General features: G+C 44.0%; 1 protein-coding gene across 3 annotated transcripts in view; it reads left to right on the forward strand.

Annotated features, from left to right (window-relative positions):
• FGF12 (fibroblast growth factor 12) overlaps nt 1–19,216 on the forward strand; it is a 221,343-nt gene that overhangs the window by 138,528 nt on the left and 63,599 nt on the right. For all 3 annotated transcript variants that reach the window (XM_042041829.1, XM_042041830.1, XM_042041828.1), the window contains 2 exons: nt 4,322–4,432; nt 11,302–11,405. In XM_042041829.1, coding sequence (XP_041897763.1) covers nt 4,322–4,432; nt 11,302–11,405 — 215 coding nt within the window. The remainder of the gene's footprint in view (nt 1–4,321; nt 4,433–11,301; nt 11,406–19,216) is intronic.

The raw sequence follows: 19,216 nt of genomic DNA on the forward strand, positions 1-19,216 counted from the left end.
CTAAAGTATAGCAGTATTGCTTATAAAGTAGGGATAAAAATATCCCTTTGCATATTGCATGGGAAACCTGGTGGTATGGGGTCTGCACTGGGAGTACAAGCTTCATGGAAGTCTCTTCTGTTGAGTCAGTAGTTTGGGATTAAGGCAGCAAAAACGTCTCTTAAATCCATTCTGAAGTGCTTGACTTTGTGTTTAGGGAGACACTAAGTTGGTGCTGAAGTCTTGTCCATCTTAGTTCAGTTCCATCTCTGCAGGGAAAGCTGCTTCTACAGCAGAATAGAAGCACACACGGAGGAGCCTGAGTGGGAGGAATAGGCTCATCCCAAGTGTGTTATGCAGTATTGTGCCTTTAAAAGCAAGAGGATTTGAGTCCCATTTGCTGTACAAGGCTGAGGTTAGGGAGTAGGTTTAAGTTTGATTTGTGGTACATTGTATGAATTATAGAAAGGAAATGCTCAGAGCAGAGTTTTTGCTTATCTGTGCTGTATGTTTTCTCTTTATTTTACTGTTTGCTTATTTTTCTTGTCGATTATAGCCTAGAGCAGTATCATTGAGGAAAGTATAGACAAAAAAAAGTATCAAGGTTGTGGGGTTTTATTGTATTTTTTCCCTCTGGTACTCCAATAAGCACTGTCAATATTGTCTGCTGGGAAGGGTGGTTCTCTTTTTATTGCAAAACTGAAAAGTTGTCAGTCTATTTCATTGTCTTTCTCTTCTGACTTATCAGGGTGTCTCAGCATCCTTAATTGACAAGGAGACTTACTGGTTTTGAGGGGTTTCATTCTATAAATTGAGGTTTTCAGCACAAATGCTGCAGCATAAGGGTTAGCAGTGCTGGAAGACTGATAAAATTGCTCTGTAGATGGAAAGAAGTGATGTTAAAATATATGATATGACAAAAGTAGGTCTCTTAAAAGTCACGTGCAACATTTTACGTCTGGGCTAGTAGGAAAATTCCTGTCCTGTGATTATACAATTTTCTCTTCAGGTAATAGTTCCATAGTGAGAGGGAAAGATGGATAAATCCTTGTTCCTTGTTAAAAGTTGCCTTTGCCTAAAATTTTGTCTGTAGGCCTCAAACCACACTGCTTATGGTATGAATGGCAAATCCCAGTAGCTCACTTCATGCCCAGACATAAGACAAGAGGTTCCCTGGTGGGAAGCAGCTACTCCAGCAGCTGTTGTCACCTGTGCACCTGTTCGTGTTCGAGCTGGTTCCTTTGCAGGCACTGCAGAGATGCACATGGTTTCTAGACCCTGTGGACCTGGCCTGGCCAGCCTGTTGGGGTTTGAGGATGCAAAGAGAGACCAGTTCAGGTGGAGAGATGGCTGTACTGTGTGAGACAAATCTCCCATTGCCCAGGCAACTTCCCAACCCTCTTTGCATTAGAGGAGAGAATTCACTGCTGGCTGTGCACCTCTCTGCACTGCTTCTGTGTTTAGTTCAGGTAGGTAAAGGTACCCAAAGGTGCAGCTGCAACTTCTCTCCTATAGAAAGAGACCCACGGAAATACAGAAACCAGGGAAGGAGAGACTGTGTGTCTTCAAAGTGCTCTGATCCTTCAGTGTCTGAAAGAGGCATTTTTTGCTGGTGCTACAGGGCATCCTAAAAGAGTCTGGGCAGGGATGTTCCTGCAGAAGAGGATCTGTGCAGTGAGGAGAGACAGGAGCTCTGCTGCTTTCAGACTATGTTAGGGCCAGGAGGAATGTGGTTTTGTATGTGGCTGAGAACTCTTTGCTTCACTCCCTTTGAGTTTTACTTTTGAGTGTGGGTGTGAGCTTTAAAGTTTAGCAAAACCAGGTCATGTAAGACAAGATTTCCCTTCCAATTTGTCCCTAGGAAGGCAATGACTCAGAAAAGGCTGGCATTATGAAGGGGGCAGCTGTTTAGGCTGACCAGGTGTCTGTCAGGTCAGTAATAGAAAAGGGACCCTGGGGCTTTACCCTGTATTTGCTATGGTGATACAGCTTTCTGTTTGCATCTATAGAAAGGATACAAGGAAACATCAGGGAATCTTGGGTGCTATTCTGATAAACTCTAAAAATGTGATAAGTTCTTAATAATAAACAGATTTGGTCAGTGTTTTACTTGGTAGTCTATTTAGTAAAAGTGGGAGAGATTTTCCTTTTCCAAAATTATTTGCATGGTTGAAATATAGTTCTCATCCCAAAGAAGGAGGAAAAGGTGCTATTCTAATTCTATCCTGTAGCTAAGTCATCTTCCAAAGAAAAGAGATAAGGTCAGGGTTGTTTTCTCTCCCTGCTCCTCTTCAGAAAGCTTGAAGACAAGACCTCCCCACTTCTCCAGCATACAGAAAGCCTCAGACTGCAGGACTATCTTCTATATCTTTCCTTCTGGGAGCTCTTCCATTTCGTGCAAAGTACTTAAACATTAAAATTTAACCAGCGAGTAAAATTGAGGCTAAGATTCATTCAGGGACTCAAATGTAGGTGTCTCATATCAAAGAGTGTCTATTAGTGCCTTTACTATTGTGGTATTAGATAAAAGGGAGGAAAGGGACAGACTTGAGGAAGGTGGTGCAGGCATCTGTGCCTGAAAATACAGCTTTTCATTTCCTCTAGCTTTGATGAGCTTTTCTAATGAAAAGCAAGTTAAATCAAGCTTCTGCATTCAACAAAATAGATAATTCATTTAGGTAAGAAGAATGAGCTAAGTGTTTTGCTAAGTGTCATTTTGACATGTGTTGGCTTGACCAACACTAGCTCTTAGTAGAGGACCAGTACAACTGTACTTATTTACTGTCCCAGCGTTGAGTCTTGCCGGGAGAAAGCCTGACTGCAGCCTACAGTGCTCACTGCACTGAAATCACTTCTTTTTTAAGGCAGCATAGAAACCAGCTGATCTGATTTATTCAGTGGCTTTTGTAGCTATGAGAAAGTACCTGACTCTCCCCTGGCTGGCGTAGGGATTGCTGCAACTGAAATCCTTTGCACCTGCAGCCTGTCTGCATCTGAGATCCCCACTGCTGCTGCGGGGGGCTTGTGAGTGCAGGAGAGCAGGGCGAGGGTTCCCCAAAGGGGAGTCGTGCAGTGATGCAGCGAGAGCGGCGCTCCGGATGGGAGCACTTAACACACAACGTGACCACGGTTATGTAACGACCATGGCTTATTAAACAGCCTCACTGGGGGCATGAAAGGCAGGAGCCTGATGAGATTTTGGTATGCTACGCTGGATTCCTTCCTGTCCATTGAGCCAGCAGTAATTAGGTCTTATTTATTTACTTTTGGTGGGTGGTCATGTAAAACCACAACCTCCCGTCACACAAGAAGGATCTCCTCCATCCAGCGAGTGTGTCTGCTCACATGCAGCCAGCTCGCTAGTGTTCCAGCAGCAATGCCTATAACAAATTTTAAGACTTGCATGATTACAATTGAATTTAGTTTTGACCACTTAGTTTGTGTTTGATCAGTTGGGTGATGAGGAGACAGTTAAAGCTGCACGACACCTCTGTCATGTAAAGTTCAAATTGGTTTTGCTTTTTTCATGTTTTCCTTTTCCCCTTCAGCAGGAGGGTATAAAACGTTGCAGAGGCAATAGGAAGACACAGCCAGGGCATGGCTGGCTCATGATACACACGGGCTGGGAAAGGTCCCTGTTGGAGACAAAGATTCTAATCTGCCAGAGTGTGTGGCGTGTTTCAGGAGGGGGGGAACATGCAAGATTTTAAAACAGAGGTGGTCCGAAGTGCCCATAAATGCTTCAGAGGTCAGTTTTGGAGGTGTCTTGTGTCTGTTCCTTTTTGAATTTTGCTCCCCAAGTCCCACCGAGTGGGACTCACATGCAGCCCTGATTCGGCACTCAGTTGCTCTGGGTTTACACCACTGTAATACCAGTGATTTAAATAGCTTTTCATTGGCATAAAACTGTCACTGCATGACAGTGACTCAACCATACAAAAAGCAAGGTAGTTGGCTTCACAAGCAGAATAAGAAACAATGGGCACATTCTTTGCAACAGTGCTAGCAAATACTCTTCTGAACAAGCAGCATATTCCAAATACATCAACTGTCTAAATACTACTATTTGGTAGGTAACTTACAGAGAATTGATGTTCCATAGTCTATTTCTACAGCACCAAGTATGCATTTCATTTTACCTGCTCATCTGATCTCAGTTTTATTTACCTGTATGTCTGTGTATTGTATATGAATATTTTACAACCACGCTTGAAAGGAGTCACCAAAAGTTGTCTTTCCTGCCAAGCACTTCTACATTTACTCAGGGCTTAATGGGGGACAAGCAAATTCAGTCTTGTGCTACTCAGTATATCTGGTAATAATTATTATTTTTGTTTTGCAGAACCCCAGCTGAAAGGAATTGTGACAAGGTTATTCAGCCAGCAGGAATACTTCCTGCAGATGCACCCAGATGGTACAATTGATGGGACCAAGGACGAAAACAGTGACTACAGTAAGAAAAATTAGCCTGTTTTGCAACCCAATTACAATGAAATGCATCACCTAGTGGGTCTCACTTGTGCAGCTTCATTTTTGAAAAGCTCAGATTAGGAGGAAGACAGCTGTTTTCTGCACATTTCTTTCTATCTATCCTTCCCCTTTAAATCTTGCCAGTATAATTTCATATGTTTCCTCTCTGATCTTCTTCCCTCCTGCCCCGATTCTGTAACTGCCATCTGGGTGGGGTGGAGAATAAAACCCATGATTTGAATTGCTGCCAGAAGAGAAAGATTATATTTATACACATGCCACGTGGGTAAAGGATACGGGGAATTCTCTCTCCAAGGAGAAGAGGAGAAAATTGTTTTCACTATTTTAGCCTCAAAAATTCAGCAAGCATCAGGAATTTCTAGGCTGGAGAAAAGCAGCTGTTCACTGAAGTCTCGTGCTTTGAGGCTGGTGTAAAGGCTGAGGGTATCAAATAACCTTGTCAGAGGAGGTCATCTTCCAAAACTGTGTTCAAAGGAGTTGGGTTCGTGCTGGACAGCAAAGTGCACCAGAGCCACACAGTTTAAAATCCATGGCCATGTGCAGGAGCCACACTGGTTTAAATACATGCAAAGTAGTAGTCAGTCTTCCTTTTTAAGAAGAAGTTGTTTTGTTAATACCAAAGCTCTTCAAAAGGTTAAAAAAGGTGTAGAATATTTTCAGCAGCATCTCTGCGTTTCATAGGCATCAGAGTGATGCCCCTAAGTGGGCAGTTAAGCTCAGATCCTTGCTGCCACAAATTGCATCAATAGAATAGGACTCAAGTCTTGCTTTGTCCTACCTATGTTGGTTTGGAGCTCCCTGTAACACTGCTAAAGGGGTTTTTAACCTGGCCAGCTTGGAATTTGGCTTCCCAGTCATTATTAGAGGTGAATAAAAGTTCATCTGTGTGGTAGGGTTGATGGAAGCAAGCTTCATGTACTTTGTAAAAGGAGGAGCCTGCTTGATTTGTGGACCCATTTTGCTCTAATTTAAGGAAGCTCCTAGCTGGATTGAAGGTGACATTTCTCCAGGAAGGCAGGGCCTGGGCTGCAGGTGAGGTTGTCTGTAGGGGTTCAACACACATGTCAGGGCATTGACATTCTCCTGTGAAGGTGCACTTGGACAGGGGTGCAAGGTGGCTGCAGCCCCACATCCGTGGTGTTTGCCCCATCCCCAGGAAGCTGCAGGGTGCTGTAGCAGGAGCATGGTGTGTTCTGGAGCTGCCCTGCTGCTGGGGGTCCATACATGAGAGAGGAGCTGTGAGAAGATGGTGACTGAAATTGCAGGTGGCTGGCAAAGCCCTTGTGGAATGACCCAAGAGGCTGCATCTACCAGAAACGTGGCCTGTATCAAATGCAAATGTCAGGTTTTAGTCCTTTTTCATACACTGGTGTTGAACAAAGTAAATATTGGGAATTGCAGTAGCACAATTTCTGATTCATGTGCGGAGCAGGAGAATCTGTGGACTTCCACACGCACACTTTTACTCTCAGAGACTCAGCAGGTCTCCTTCAAGAAGTGTCTGGCCTTGAGATACTCTCAGGCAGACACCAACACATGAGGTGAGTTCAGTGGGCTGTATTAGCTGCTTTTTCTTAAAGGAAGAAGACCTAGGCTGTTCTTAAGCTGCAGAAAATCCCATTGGAGGCCTATTTGTCAAAAACATGGGAAGATATGCTAGAGATGACAGGGATTCATTGCCCTCATCTATCATGGAGGACTGAACAACAAAGTAATGGGCTTAAATGGGAGCAGGGATGAATTTAGGTAAACAGCAGAGAAATGTAAGAGCAGTTCAGCAATATTTCAGTCTGACAGGGGAGATGAGGGAAGCTGCTGCACCCGCAGTGGATTCAGGGGAGCCTCCTGAGTTCCCATGGCTGAGGTTGGGCCCCAATTTGTCCAAAGAGCTGTGATGTATATATCCCTCCAGGAATGTCAGAGATGAGTTTGGCCAGGTGCTGAGTACTTGAGAGCTGCTTCCACCCAGTCTTTTTAACTGGAAATAGATGGGCTGAAGTACCCTTCTAGAGTGTAAATTTGTCTGGTGAGATGGCAGCCCTGTCTCAGCAGCTTGGTGGGACAGGAGGCATCTCATTGAAGTGTGCCAAGCCACTGGCTCAAAGTCAGGGGCTGAGCTGGAAAGTTTAGGCAAGTTTTTGAGAGAAGATCGAAGCCAAAGAATTCCCCATCTTCTGATCTCAGGGGATCTCAAAAGAGGGAAAGAATCCAACCTGATAATATTTGGCTCCTGAAAATGAAATTAGGACTGTGCTTTATTCAATTTTATGTAACTTTTTACCACATAGTCTCCTCCATAAATCTTCAGCTTGAATGAACATTATAAACTATGCGAAGTTTCCAGTTATGGCTTCAAAACGAAATCACATTTTGCACTTTGGAAGTGCCAAAATAAAGCTGAGTGTCTTTTTTTCTTTTCTCTTCCTCCAAAAATCTCAATTTTTCACCAGAAGAAAATCAAAAGTTACTTGTCTAAGTAAACAGCTTACAGATTCACTTCACTGCTGTTTTCTGTTTTGAAGTACTTCTCCAGAAGATTCCTGACCAGCCAGTCAGAAGTGTGTGCAAGAGCAAAACTCATCGAAGACTAGATAAATAATATTTTTCCATCCCTGAAGAGGGGTAGGTTAACTTGCATCCACAGCAGAGAAGGGCACTCTTGAGGGCCACAGGAGAAGATCCTTCCCACTCTAGATGACCATCTATTCTCCACGCAGAAGTCATCTTAGCACAGTTAAATACTGGTGAACACCATCTTCCATACATTGCTTTGTGTCCTGTGTCCCCACACTGATTATTCAAATTAGCATTGTGAAAGGATGCATAATTTTCATTAGGAATTAGCTTGGTTTACTCTGGCAAAATAAATGTTTAAAATGAGACACGCCGTGTCCCTCAGATACATCTGATGCAATTAAAAGTTCTAATAAAAACCCAGTTATTTATACAAGAGGAACTGCTAATATTTAAGCAATTTTTCAGTTAATTATTTGTTGCCCATTTTATGTGTGTTCTTGAAGCTGATGGCATTTATTTTCCACCTTCTCTCACTTAAAGAAAAAAAAACCCAGAAGCCAAGTTCTAATGGCATTTGAATGGGCGTCCAGCCAGCTTCCCAGGAACCACCACTTGGGACATCTGTTCCTTCTGCCATGCCGTTAGAGACATGCCATCTCAGTGCAAGCAAGGGGGCACATTCTCTGGTTGCTGGCATTGTGGTATGTGAAGAGTTTTCTTCCCACTGGAGTGCGTTTTCATGGTGTATGAGGCCCCTGTTTGTGTTCTCAGGGTGATCTATGAACCCCGTCTTGGGGCAGTATCCTTTCCTTCCAGCTCCACTGATCTCAAATGGCCTTTCAGAGCTCACTGCTGCTGTCAGTGCTTGCATTATTACTGCTTTTCCGTGGGCTGAGCAGGATAATGCCCCTTCATTAGAGCAAGTGGCCTTCCTTGTCTGCCTACATAATCCTGCTGAACATCTGAAAAGCCTTGGCAAACGGACAGTACAGAAAGGATAGGTGAACTGGACTGACCAGGTCGAAACAGCCCAGCATATCTAGGATATTGCTTGGGGCTTTCCAGCCAGAAGCACAAAAAGATTAAGGAGGCTTGCATTTCAGCATCCCACTTGGGTTATCTTCAGCTGTGCAGAGCCTTGTCCAGTTCTTTCATACATTTCCAGGAATGAGCTATTCCATAACCTCTCATGTTCCAATGCTGCACTATTCTCCTTGCAGAGAATTTTCTTCATCCAGTCTTCATTTCTGTTTGAGGCTTTTGTTTAGTGCCTCTTCTCCTTTCATTGTGTTCCTCTGAGAAGAATCTGTCTGCGGCTTTCCTTTCTTCGAGCTAAGCAAATGCAGTTCCCTCTGTTTCTTCTTTCATATGTGTTGCACCAGAGCCTCTTGATCGTCTCAGCAGCTTTCCCCACTCCCCTCAGGGTCTTAATCCTCACCACCTCATGGTGCGCTGAGGCTGCTGTTGCTCGTTGCATCTTCCATTAGTTCTTGTTATTCACGTGTAACACAAATGTCTTGCTCGAGAACAAATCACCTGTTACAGATGAGTTTAGCTCCTCTGACTTACTACTGTTTAAAGCTGAGCATATGTACCACACCTTGTATAGGGCAGAGCTTGCCTCACTTCCATTTCTGTAGAGAACTTAGACCCATAGTGAAACATGCATTCAGAATTTAGCTGATAAATTACCATAACATAACAGTGACAACATACTCGTGGGTTTAGGACTGGAGTGTGCTAGAAGTAGTAGGGTCAGGCGTAAATACTGCTAGTTGAAGATGGTAAGATGTAATGGAAGAAAAGGGGCACAAATATTCAACATTTTCAGGTTTTATTTCCTTTTGCCCATGGGGTAAAAGAGCATGTCCCTTCCATGAAACAGCAGATGGCACAAGATATGTGCCATTTGCATTTGAGAAACAGTTTTAAAAGCAGTTTTTAATTTTTCTGTTTTTCACATCAGCACACCCAGTGTCCAATTCTATTCTACCACAGCTAGTCCTCTTTCCCGTTTTCAAATCTGGTGATTCAAATGAATCAGAATTTTTTTTCCTGACAAAGAATGAGACATCTTGCTTTTGAGGTTGATTGAGGGGTTTCCCCCCCGTTTTTACATTCTTACAATAAAGCTTATAAGCTTTTAAATCTCTTCTAAACCAAGATGAAATACTTATTTGGAAGCATGATAATAAAAGGTATCAACTTCTATGAAGGTATTTCTAGATTTGAGTGCAGACATAGCTCTGGGAATTTACAAAATCTTGATTGACCCAAACTGCTGGTTTTTTTAATAGAGGAAGATACTTGCTTTCTAAAACTTTCGGTTGCCAGTTACCTATGTCAGCTTTGTGTCCCTGTGCTTGCCTGCCCACTTGCTCCCCTGCATTTGAGGAGATGCTCTGCCATGATGATGGGTGCAGCAGGGAGTTTGGGAACTGGCAGTGGTCCTCCTGCTGTAGCATAGCACTGTAGTATTGTTCCTGTGCTCCCTTTGCATGTAGAGGTGGAAAGAGATTTGGAAACATGTGGATGCTTCCAAGTGGAACTTCGCAACCACTAATTCTGAGTGTTATCACCTTGCTGCCTAATGAATGCTTTGAACAATCTGTCACAAGTTTTCTATGCAAGACAAATTGGCTGTAGGAAATGAGTGATGATGCCCATTTTGTTTCATTATTAGCCATAATATGCTCTATTTTTCAGTAGGGGGAAGAAATAGGGAAGGGGAATTGCTTATAGACTTGTTAATTGCAGAAGGTTTTAGACCTTCGTGGTAGGGAGAAAGGGATAGGTAACACTTTTAATGCTGAGTAGTTGCTCTGGGGTGTGTTTGCCTTGTCTAGGGACAGTAGCAGAGTAGCACTGTCCTTGACTCCAATTACTCACAGACCAATACTCAGGCTGGACCGCATTTGCCATACACATCTGTTGACATTCTCCCCCAGAAACACAAATACAGGCACTGGATTTGATAAGCCTTCAGCACGTGCTTTGATGTTTTACTGAATATGTTGCTTAAAAGCACAAGAAGGAGCTGAGAGTAGGGTTTTTTTCACTAGACTTGAGGTGCCTCCATTTTGGGGAGCTCATTGAGGGGAGTCCTCCAGTCTTCCTTGGGAATTAAGTGAAGAAAAAAATTATATTCATGTGTGCTGGAATTTATGGATCGTGTTTTGGAGACAACCTTGAAACCAGCTCAGCCAAGACACCTGGTAGATGTCCTGAGCAAAGTGGCATTTCATATTCTTGTTTCAGGGCTGTTGCGTGGGAAGATACCTTGAGCGAAGTATTTCCGCTGTGTTTGTGCTTGTATTTCTGCCTGACCCTGTGCCCATCATTCCGTATCTTCAGCTTCCTGGGATGAGTTCTAGTTAGCTCTTTGTAAGCTGAAGCACAAGGGATCTGGCAACATCTAAATACTCTTGATCTAGGAATCTCAGCAGAAACAAAGCTGTGCTAATGCTTCAGTGCTCAGTCTGTCAGTGGTAATAATAGTCTCTTCTTTGAGCCCATGCTGTTAGAAATGTAGGAAAGCCTGACAGTACATTAATGTATATACTCATAGGAAGGGTCTTTCAATGAGATACACGGTCTGCTGGGTGGGAATCAAGCAATAAAGTAATTAACCAGGAGGAAGTGGTTGCAATGCTTTAATCAGAAGGACTGCAGTAAAACTGAATAATGAAAGATCTTGTCCTCTTCTGTCCTCTCCAGTGCTGCTTCTGAATGGGGAGCAGTGCTGAAGTCCTGGAGTGGAGCACTATTTCTTGAGTTTCTTCATTCCCTTGACAGTCCAGGATCACATGGGCAAGCACACAGTCAAGTTAATTTGCATCCTTCTGGCTGTGGTCACTGTCTGTGTACTCTTTTAGCATATGGCAAATACAGGAAAGTGTGATTAGGCTTAAACGTGTTTCAGGGTGAGCTAAACTGAGTTGTGTTGTGTTTGCCACAGGAAAAGTCCTGTATATGTGCAGTTACCTTGGCTCAGCTGGCCCTCAGAAAGCCATCACGATGCACTCACTTGGGAGCACAGATGAGCCCTTGGCATTGCAAAGGCAGTGATCAGACAGACTGATGGGTATGTTAAGGCATTTGGGAGGCAGCCAAACCCAGTACTTACAAACATTTCCTGTCACCATCAGCTCCATGGCTGCAGTCCTTCCCTGTGGCTGGAAGCAGGATGGTTGATTCTAGTTCAGTCTCTTTTGTGAAGAGGCAGGAGTGGGGTGGGCTGGCCCTGGGGCAAAAGCAGCAGTGGCCATGCAGGGTGATGTGTCCATAACATTTGCTTTTCTTTTCCTTCCACAGCCCTTTTCAATCTAATTCCTGTGGGTCTTCGCGTGGTGGCAATCCAGGGGGTGAAGGCAGGTCTATACGTTGCCATGAACGCTGAGGGATATCTCTACAGCTCAGTAAGTACTTTGCACTGTTGGGCTCCTGGAGTGCCTTGGTTTTGTGGGTGGGAGGAAGCAGGCTGCGCTGGGACTTCCAGCTTTTTCTGAAAACAGTCACATATCAGCAAACCTTTAAAAGCAAGAGCAGCGGGAGCTGGTGCAAGGCCATGCAATATTCACTTTAAAGTGTCTCCACAGAGAACTGTGGCAATAATTCCTGACCTGTGAAGATACACTTTCTGTTCCTTTGAGTACATACTTAACGTAGGTCACGTTGTAGAGGAGGTTGTGTAGAGTTGGTCATACTCTGATTTCACATTTGTGAAATGGCATGGACTCAATGGGATTGCTTCTGAATTGCACCCAGATACCTGGTCATAGGTGGTGCCCCAATGGGTCATATTCTGCTTTTGACTGCAGTGTAAATCCACAGCAATACCCTGACTCCTTTCAAAGGGTTCTGGACTATTCTGTTGGCAGAAGTTCCCTGTATTTGTGTGGTCTTTTTAATGCACATAAAAGATAAGTGCAGCAGTTTTTGCCGACTAATTCCCTTATAACTTTCTTAGATGACATGAAAGGGCATAAGGTTATTCATAAGATTCTCATTTAAAGTAAGTAACTGATTTTCACAGTGAATAATTGATTTGGTGATTTATTAAATATGGCAGCCCTTTGCCAGAATTTTTATGCTTCAAATAACTTTGTTCTAGTTCTACATAGTAAAAAGTGATAGTTAATAATACACTTCTCATTTCTGTAGTTATGATAGCTTTACAGTGTATAGCCAGATTCTTATCTCGTCTGCCTTTGTGTAAGTTTACAGTGCAGCGATTCTGCTCTTGTCTGGGCACTTACTTTGCTTTAAAAGTGTATGTGAGCATGGAGATGGGACCACTGAAAAGACAGCAGTTGGGGTTGCTCTATGCAATTTTTCTGTCTTCCATCTTTTTTCCTGGTCAGTTTTATACCACTAAATGATTGGGATTTACCCTTTTCCCTTGAGATGTAACAAGGCTCTGTCTCCCCAGCAGCTCAGGGTAGAAAACAAGTGGATGTGTTAGTATGCCTGGCGAGATAGGTCTCAAAACTGGCTGCTTGTCAAGAAGAGACAGAGATCAATCTGGATCTCTGTGGATGCCAGACGCTTCCTGTTCTTTCATAGCCCAGTAAACATAATTGACTGCTTCTAAATAAATTAAATTGCTTTACTAACAATGAAAACTTCCTCTTTTTGTAAAGCTATCAGAGTCCTAAAGGTAATACCAAGCATGGTGTGGTACTGCATTGTTGTGCATGTGTCCCTCTGGGTACATTGTCAGGGGCTCAGGACTGCTGCTTTGCCCTGTTTGTGCAGTGCAGAACAGGGTTCTGGCCCAGTGCTGAGGCTCCTTGTACCACCAGTGTCCTGTAAATGAGGATTGCAGGAAATCAGAGTGTGTCACAGAGCCACAGCCAGCCAACAGGGTCTTCTTGGACCAATGAGTGGTCATTATTTTCTGAACAAATAGTGCAGCGGAGGGAAAGGTGTGGGTCTTGGGCAAAAGAAGAAACAGAGAGTTGGAAAAATGATGTTTGACAGCTGAAAGACTAGAGAAGATGCAGAGAAAAAGTATCTCTTTCTAGTAGTAGTGAGACACGATATAAAGGGTGGGAGGGACACACCAAGAGGTGGTAGTCGGCAGGAAGACCATGTTGTTCAGGAAGCACATTTGTTAGTCATTTCAAGGATCCTAAAAGGCACCAGATCACACATGTATTCAAGTGAGGGTGGTTTAATGGGGCCTGCTTATTTCCAACAAGTGTGCCTGTCTTGAGTAGGAAGGTTAATCAGGGAGGGCTGATGGGGAAGGATGCACTGTGATGGCTGGTGGCTAAAGAAGTGAACCTCAGAATATGCCACAGCTTGATGGCATTGAGCTCTGTCTGAGCTAGTAAGAGTGAAACTGTTCATTTTATCAATGGGATGGGATCCAAGGTTTCTGCTTGCAGTAAAAGGGTGATACTGGACCGTTTCTACTCCAGGGTGATGGAACTTTTTGGATATTTTCCTTGTGATGACTGGTGGCTCTGTCTTTGTCTTGCAGCAGTAAATTAATGAATTCACTGTGCTTGGGAGCAAACCCCAAGGCAAGAAAATAGAAAATTTGTGGATAAAGTGTGTTAGGAGCAGGGAGTGTGGGTCAAGCTCATTGTAAAGGACAAGGGATGAGATCAGGATACCATGAAAGAACTGGGTATGTCTGAGAAGAGCTCCACCTGTTCAGGCAGTCTCTTTTGGCTGCTGCAGCTTTCCTTGTGGGGTGAGGGTCCCTAGGTTGTGCTGCCTGGACCTCACTGTTGACCACACCAAGGGGCACATTGTCCCTGCTCTTTGCTTAGCAGACCCTAAACTACAGCTTTGCTCTCTCTGTGCATGTACGTGTCTTTTTTCACTAGCCTTTTTTGGGGGATTTCTGAAAAAAATGGGTCAACATTCCCCACGGATATTATTCACTCACACAGACCAATTGATAAATGAATTGCTTGGGTGCCTTCCATGCTGCATGGAAGCCCTGCAAGGACTTCTTAGAACACCCTCAAGTCTAGGACTGGTTTTAGATAAAATTGTCCAGGGTAATGGGTTTTGTTTGTTTGTTTGTTTTTGGTTTGGTTTGGGGTTTTTCCCTCCTCTTGAACCCAGATTGATGCTGTAACTGAACATGTCATTGCTGTGGGTTTGTTTTAGTTTTGTTTTGTGGGGTTTTTTGATGATATTTAATCTCTCTGTGACAGCTGAGGTCTTGGCTGACATCTTCTGCCCTGGATCAAACCACAGGCTGTTATCAGCCTGGTCTTAGGGATGGTTTGTGCCAGCTCCTGAGTTTGGGCCAATGGGCTCTTGAATGAATGGGCTTAGAATAACCAGCCCCTGGAAAAAGTCTTTCTGGTGTTGATTAGCACAGAAGTAGGGCTGAGTAGAGTCCTCTAAAGCCAAACATGGTGAGACAGCATTTTGAGGAAACATGCGAGACTTTCTGATGGGCTCGGCTACATTGATACCTTCAGCAATGAGTTTCCTCATCCCTACCTCATTTGTTCAGGTAGGGATAGTGTGAGGTTGGGTTGCTGGGTTGAAGCCAACCATATATTCCTAGCCAGCTTTAGAGGCCTAAATTTATTAGATGCTAAACCTTCTTTGTTTGGGAAGCAGCTGTTGGGACTTGTGCATTGTTTACTTACACAAGATACCTGATTTTGTTTCCCCCAGACTAAGTTATTGCTGTCTCTGAGGTCGACATGGGAATTAGGTAATAAGTAGACAAGAAAGTCATGCTTTGGTTGGAGGCATCCTGCTTTGCAGAAAGTAGGATGGAAGCCACTGTCTGCATAGCAAGCTTGCAGAGTCATAGGTTTGTTCACTTTTGATTTCCTGTAATGTACAGCAGCTCTGAATTCCCCGATGGTGCACAAAGGTTTCAGTCAGCACCTGTTCTGGGGAGGGGCATGACTCTCTGGAAGACCCACTGTTAGCATTTGATGGCAAAGTAAAAATGCACAGAATGAATGAAGGGCAATGGGTATAACTTGTCTGTGGTGCCTCAGCACTTGGGAAGCTAAGACCAAGGGCTGGTTGTTGCACAGGATTCAGAAACATGGAATAAAGAGGTCTGTCCCACTCCAGTGAGTTTACAGCCTAATCGTAACGGGAGAAGACACAGAACATGCTCTCCTGTCTGTCTGGAGTTAATAGTTCCACCAGAAAATTAATTCCCACTCCTGTGTAACTTTTCTTTGTGAAGTTTCTCTCCTTGGTTCCCATCTTACCCTCTATTATGACTGCAACAACTCACAGGGGCATGGGAAAGGGACTGTCTGTGAATTGTCTGGCTGGGAGGCAAACCTGGTTCTCCTGGAGCAAATCTTTGTCATGGGGCTGTAGAGTCTTCACAGGTCCACCCAATCACTCCAAGTACACTGAAAGTGCAGCTCTCAATATGATGATATGTATAATTCAGTGGCATTGCAGCTGGGATTGGTTTTGCCCCAAGTGCAAAACACTTCTCTTCTAAAATGTATTGCTCTCAGATATTCCTTGTTGTTTAGCTCAGAGTTCTAATTATTTTTTAAATGGCAAATTGTGATACATAATTTATTGGGAAGACTTAGAAAACACTAGCAGAGATAGAGAATATAGAGGAAAAAAAAATGGGTCGCTTACAAGAGCTTACTGTGGTTTTTCAGTATAAACCTGTGAGTTTGAAATGCTGAAATTAGATCCTGAATCACTTCGAAGATTCCTGCTAATAAGGGAATGATTAAAAAAAAAATCTAAGCAGCATTGAGAAAACCCCAGTCACGCTAAAAGCTTAGTGTGTCTTTCCATTTTCTTTTCCTCTCCTTCTTTTCTGCTTTATCATTTTGCATAATAAACACGTCTTGCATAAGAACAAACAAGCATCTGGGGAAGTATGTATGTTAACCGTATTTTTAATCTGCTTGCAATGCTATAACTATTTTGCTACAACTCCTCTAGGGTTGCTGCACTCCTGTTTACATCACTCCAGGGTCAGGGGCTGGAATCAATAATGTTGCATTCTCTCCCCTGATAGGCTTGGGGCGTTAAACCCGCTCCTGCCAATGCTGTTTCTTTAATCCCCGTTTGACTCCTGTGGTACTACTTGATTTGGTCAGAAGTACAGTTAGGCCAGGCAACTATCCTGGACATTTTGCAAGTGATACAAGAAAGCACACTTGCTGGGGGAATTCCCTAGTTTACATGCCTCATTAGGGAGCCAGGTCAGTGGAGAGAGAGAGAAATGTCTCCAAAGGCAAAGCACAGCTGGAGACCAATGTAATGTGCTTTTAATTTCTCTCCAGAGTATCTGCTTTTCTTCTCTGGCTGTTTAAAGGGGCTCGCTGAATGAAGGTATTAACTGGGAGATATAAAACTCCTCCTGTTTCCTGACTTATTCATAGATATGGAAACAAAATTGATACTCAAGGGAAGCAGCTGTTCTAAGAAGAGCCAGCCCCTGGGAGCAGATTCCTGCCTTGCATCAAATGTTCCTGAAGTTCAGCTCCTGGCAGGCACCCTGGCATGCCACCCTTGTAGCGTGGAAACTTGTAAATACAGCTGTCCTTAATAAAGAGGTCCCTTTTCTGCTGCTGAGTTGCTGCCATCCATGTTGTTCTGCTCATAAGGTGAGGAGAGTGGCGCAGTGAAATTCTGTGGCTTTTAGGGAGCAGGTTTCTATCTGGTATCTTGTTGAAGTACCTGTATTCCCTGAACTTACCAGCGCAGCACCATGGTGCGGCTCCCTCAAGGAGGGGTGGGACTGTGTGCCCCTTTGTTTTCACATCTGGGGTGAGTTAGATCAGACTTCACTGTTCAAGCAAGAGACCTTCAGAGGACAAAATCAGTACCAGCAGGGCCTAATCCTGCTTTTCTAGCTGCTGTTACCTTGTCTTATCTGATAGCAATACAAATTATAAAGGATAAGTAAGCTTCAATAGAGATACTTCTCGTAGCCTTAGTTGCACAGGTTATTTAGGAACCTGAAATGATCTACCTAACACCAGCTGGAGGAGCAGGGATGGGTTGTTCTCCTTTGTGAGCAGTGGTCTGTCGGTGCTGGGATGCATTATGATCTTTTGTTGAAATTTCATTTTGGAAGAAAATGGGAGGGAAATGCTCCAGTCAGAGGTGCTGACTCATCTCATTTTGATGTTTCCCCAAAGAAACATTACAGATTCCCATTTTGAAAGAACTTTAGAGTGGTTTATATTGCCTTATCATTCCTAATGAAATCAGAACAAAATGTTTAGATTTTGGTGGAGCATCTTGATCCCACATGATTGCCTTGAAATTTGGAGGGAGGGTAGAACACCGGCAGGGAGGGGTTGCTGTAAATTAAAGTGAAGGCAAGAGTAGAAATCAGAGATGAATCAGTGGAGGCTGCCATATTCTGCACAGTGTTTCTTTTGCTGATTTCCTTGAGGCCAGACAGGCCTAACCATGGATAAGCAGGTAGGCAAAGCCTTTGGAGCAGGTGCTAGGCAGCAGTAGTGTTGCATAGAACTTGCCCGTTTTTGTCCTGTGTGTTGTGTGTGATCAGTTAACCACTCTAGGGGAAATGATGAGGTTAAAGCAGAACAGTCAATGGCAATACAGCGTTTGAGTTGGATTTTGGAAGGAAACTCTTTAACACATGTCTAGACTGAGGGCAGGACAGTGTGCGGTGAAGCCCCTGTTTAGCAGAAATGATGTGCAAGTGGAGCATTTATCCCAGCAGGTAAAAATCAAAAGATGACTGTCAAAATGTCCTTCTGGAGATGCATTTACAGCAGAAATCCCTTTCATTGCCATTCCTTTGCATCCTGCTAGCTGGGGGATGCAAGACTGACTGATAACTGAGCTTCTCTCTCTGCTACCTGCCTAGTATTTGGCTTTTCCTAAAATTCTCTAGGCTGCTTTGCTTGTTTTTAACACCATTTATCCAGTGTCTATTTTAAAATTAATTTATTGTCAAATAATTTGTCTTTTGTCTGTTTTCCAGAAGCAAAACCTAGAGAGAACTCCAGGATATCCAGGGTTACAGTGGGACTATCATTGACATTTTATTTTGTAGTGGAGGGAGGACAAATATTGTCCTTCCTGGGTCCAGGACACTGATATGAAGACAAACAAGGAAAGTTTTGAGTGAGGCTATGTTTGACTGAGGTCAGGTGTGTATTAATGAAATTATTTGGATCTCCTTTCTAATCATACCAAACTCAAATACAGAATGGGTAAAACTAGGAAGTGGTGTGCCTTTGCCAAACAGTGACTAACAGCTCTGGAGGTGAAAGCTGGAGAGAGGCTAAAAAATCCAAGGAAGAAACTTTACTGACTGTGTGCATGTAATTATAACTGGGAGCCAAGTGATAGAAAACTTTTAGAATGGGAAACATTGAGTTGTAATGCAGTTTTCCAAGGAAAAGGAAGAGAGACAGTCCCTGGGCTATTTCAAGCCAGACTAGCTGGAACAGTGGGGAATGTAGGGTACTGTAGCAGAAAGGCCTGGGTGGGAGCCTGAACTATCCCTGCTTTTCTGTCAAAGGGTGATGTCCTGACTAAGCATCTGCAAAACAAAAATAACTTTATTGAGGTCTCTGAATCATGGGAACTCAATTCAGGTACTGTAAATACTTGTTATCATGGATCCCAAGATACAGGGCTGGCTTCTGGCACAGGACCCCCCTGAAACTGGTGAAGTAGACATGCATAGCAGGAGTTACAAACCTGGCCTGAAATGTGCGTGTACAAGATCTAGTTCAGGGAAGTGCTGGAATTGCACCTTGGTGCTTTTGTGAATCTGTGTTCCCTGATGACCCCTGTCCCAGGGACGGAGGCTATGGGGATTACCAGCCTCTTCCAGTTGCCTCATTTGGCATCTTTCTGAATGAGACACTCCATGCTGCAAGGAAAACTCCGAATCTACCCATCTTCTCTTGCAGGGCATCCATCCTTGAAAGGATGCACAGGGTGGAAGGGGTCTGTGTGTGCTGCTATCCCTGCTCTGATGTGTTATGAGGTGGTGTGTGCTGACAAGCGTGCTCGGCTCTGCAGACGTGTGGGATGGCCAGAGAGCTGTGGCAGGAGCCTGCGAGCTGTGTGCGAGCGGGGAGGAGCTCAGGGGCACCTTGCCAGCAGCATTGCCCAAAGGCAGCCTGGCAGCAGAGCAGGAAGGCAGGACACAGCTCTGGATCTGCTCCAGGGCCTCCTGAGCCTCGCCTGGTCCTTGCATCTGGCCTCATGGCATCTGAGGTGTGCCAGGGTGGCACTGCAAAGACTGTGTCCTGTGCAT

This window comes from Corvus kubaryi, unplaced genomic scaffold, assembly GCF_017639235.1.
Source record: "Corvus kubaryi isolate FWS band 111438036 unplaced genomic scaffold, C.kubaryi_AGA036_p1.0 37397, whole genome shotgun sequence".
In the NCBI taxonomy this organism is placed as follows: domain Eukaryota; kingdom Metazoa; phylum Chordata; class Aves; order Passeriformes; family Corvidae; genus Corvus; species Corvus kubaryi.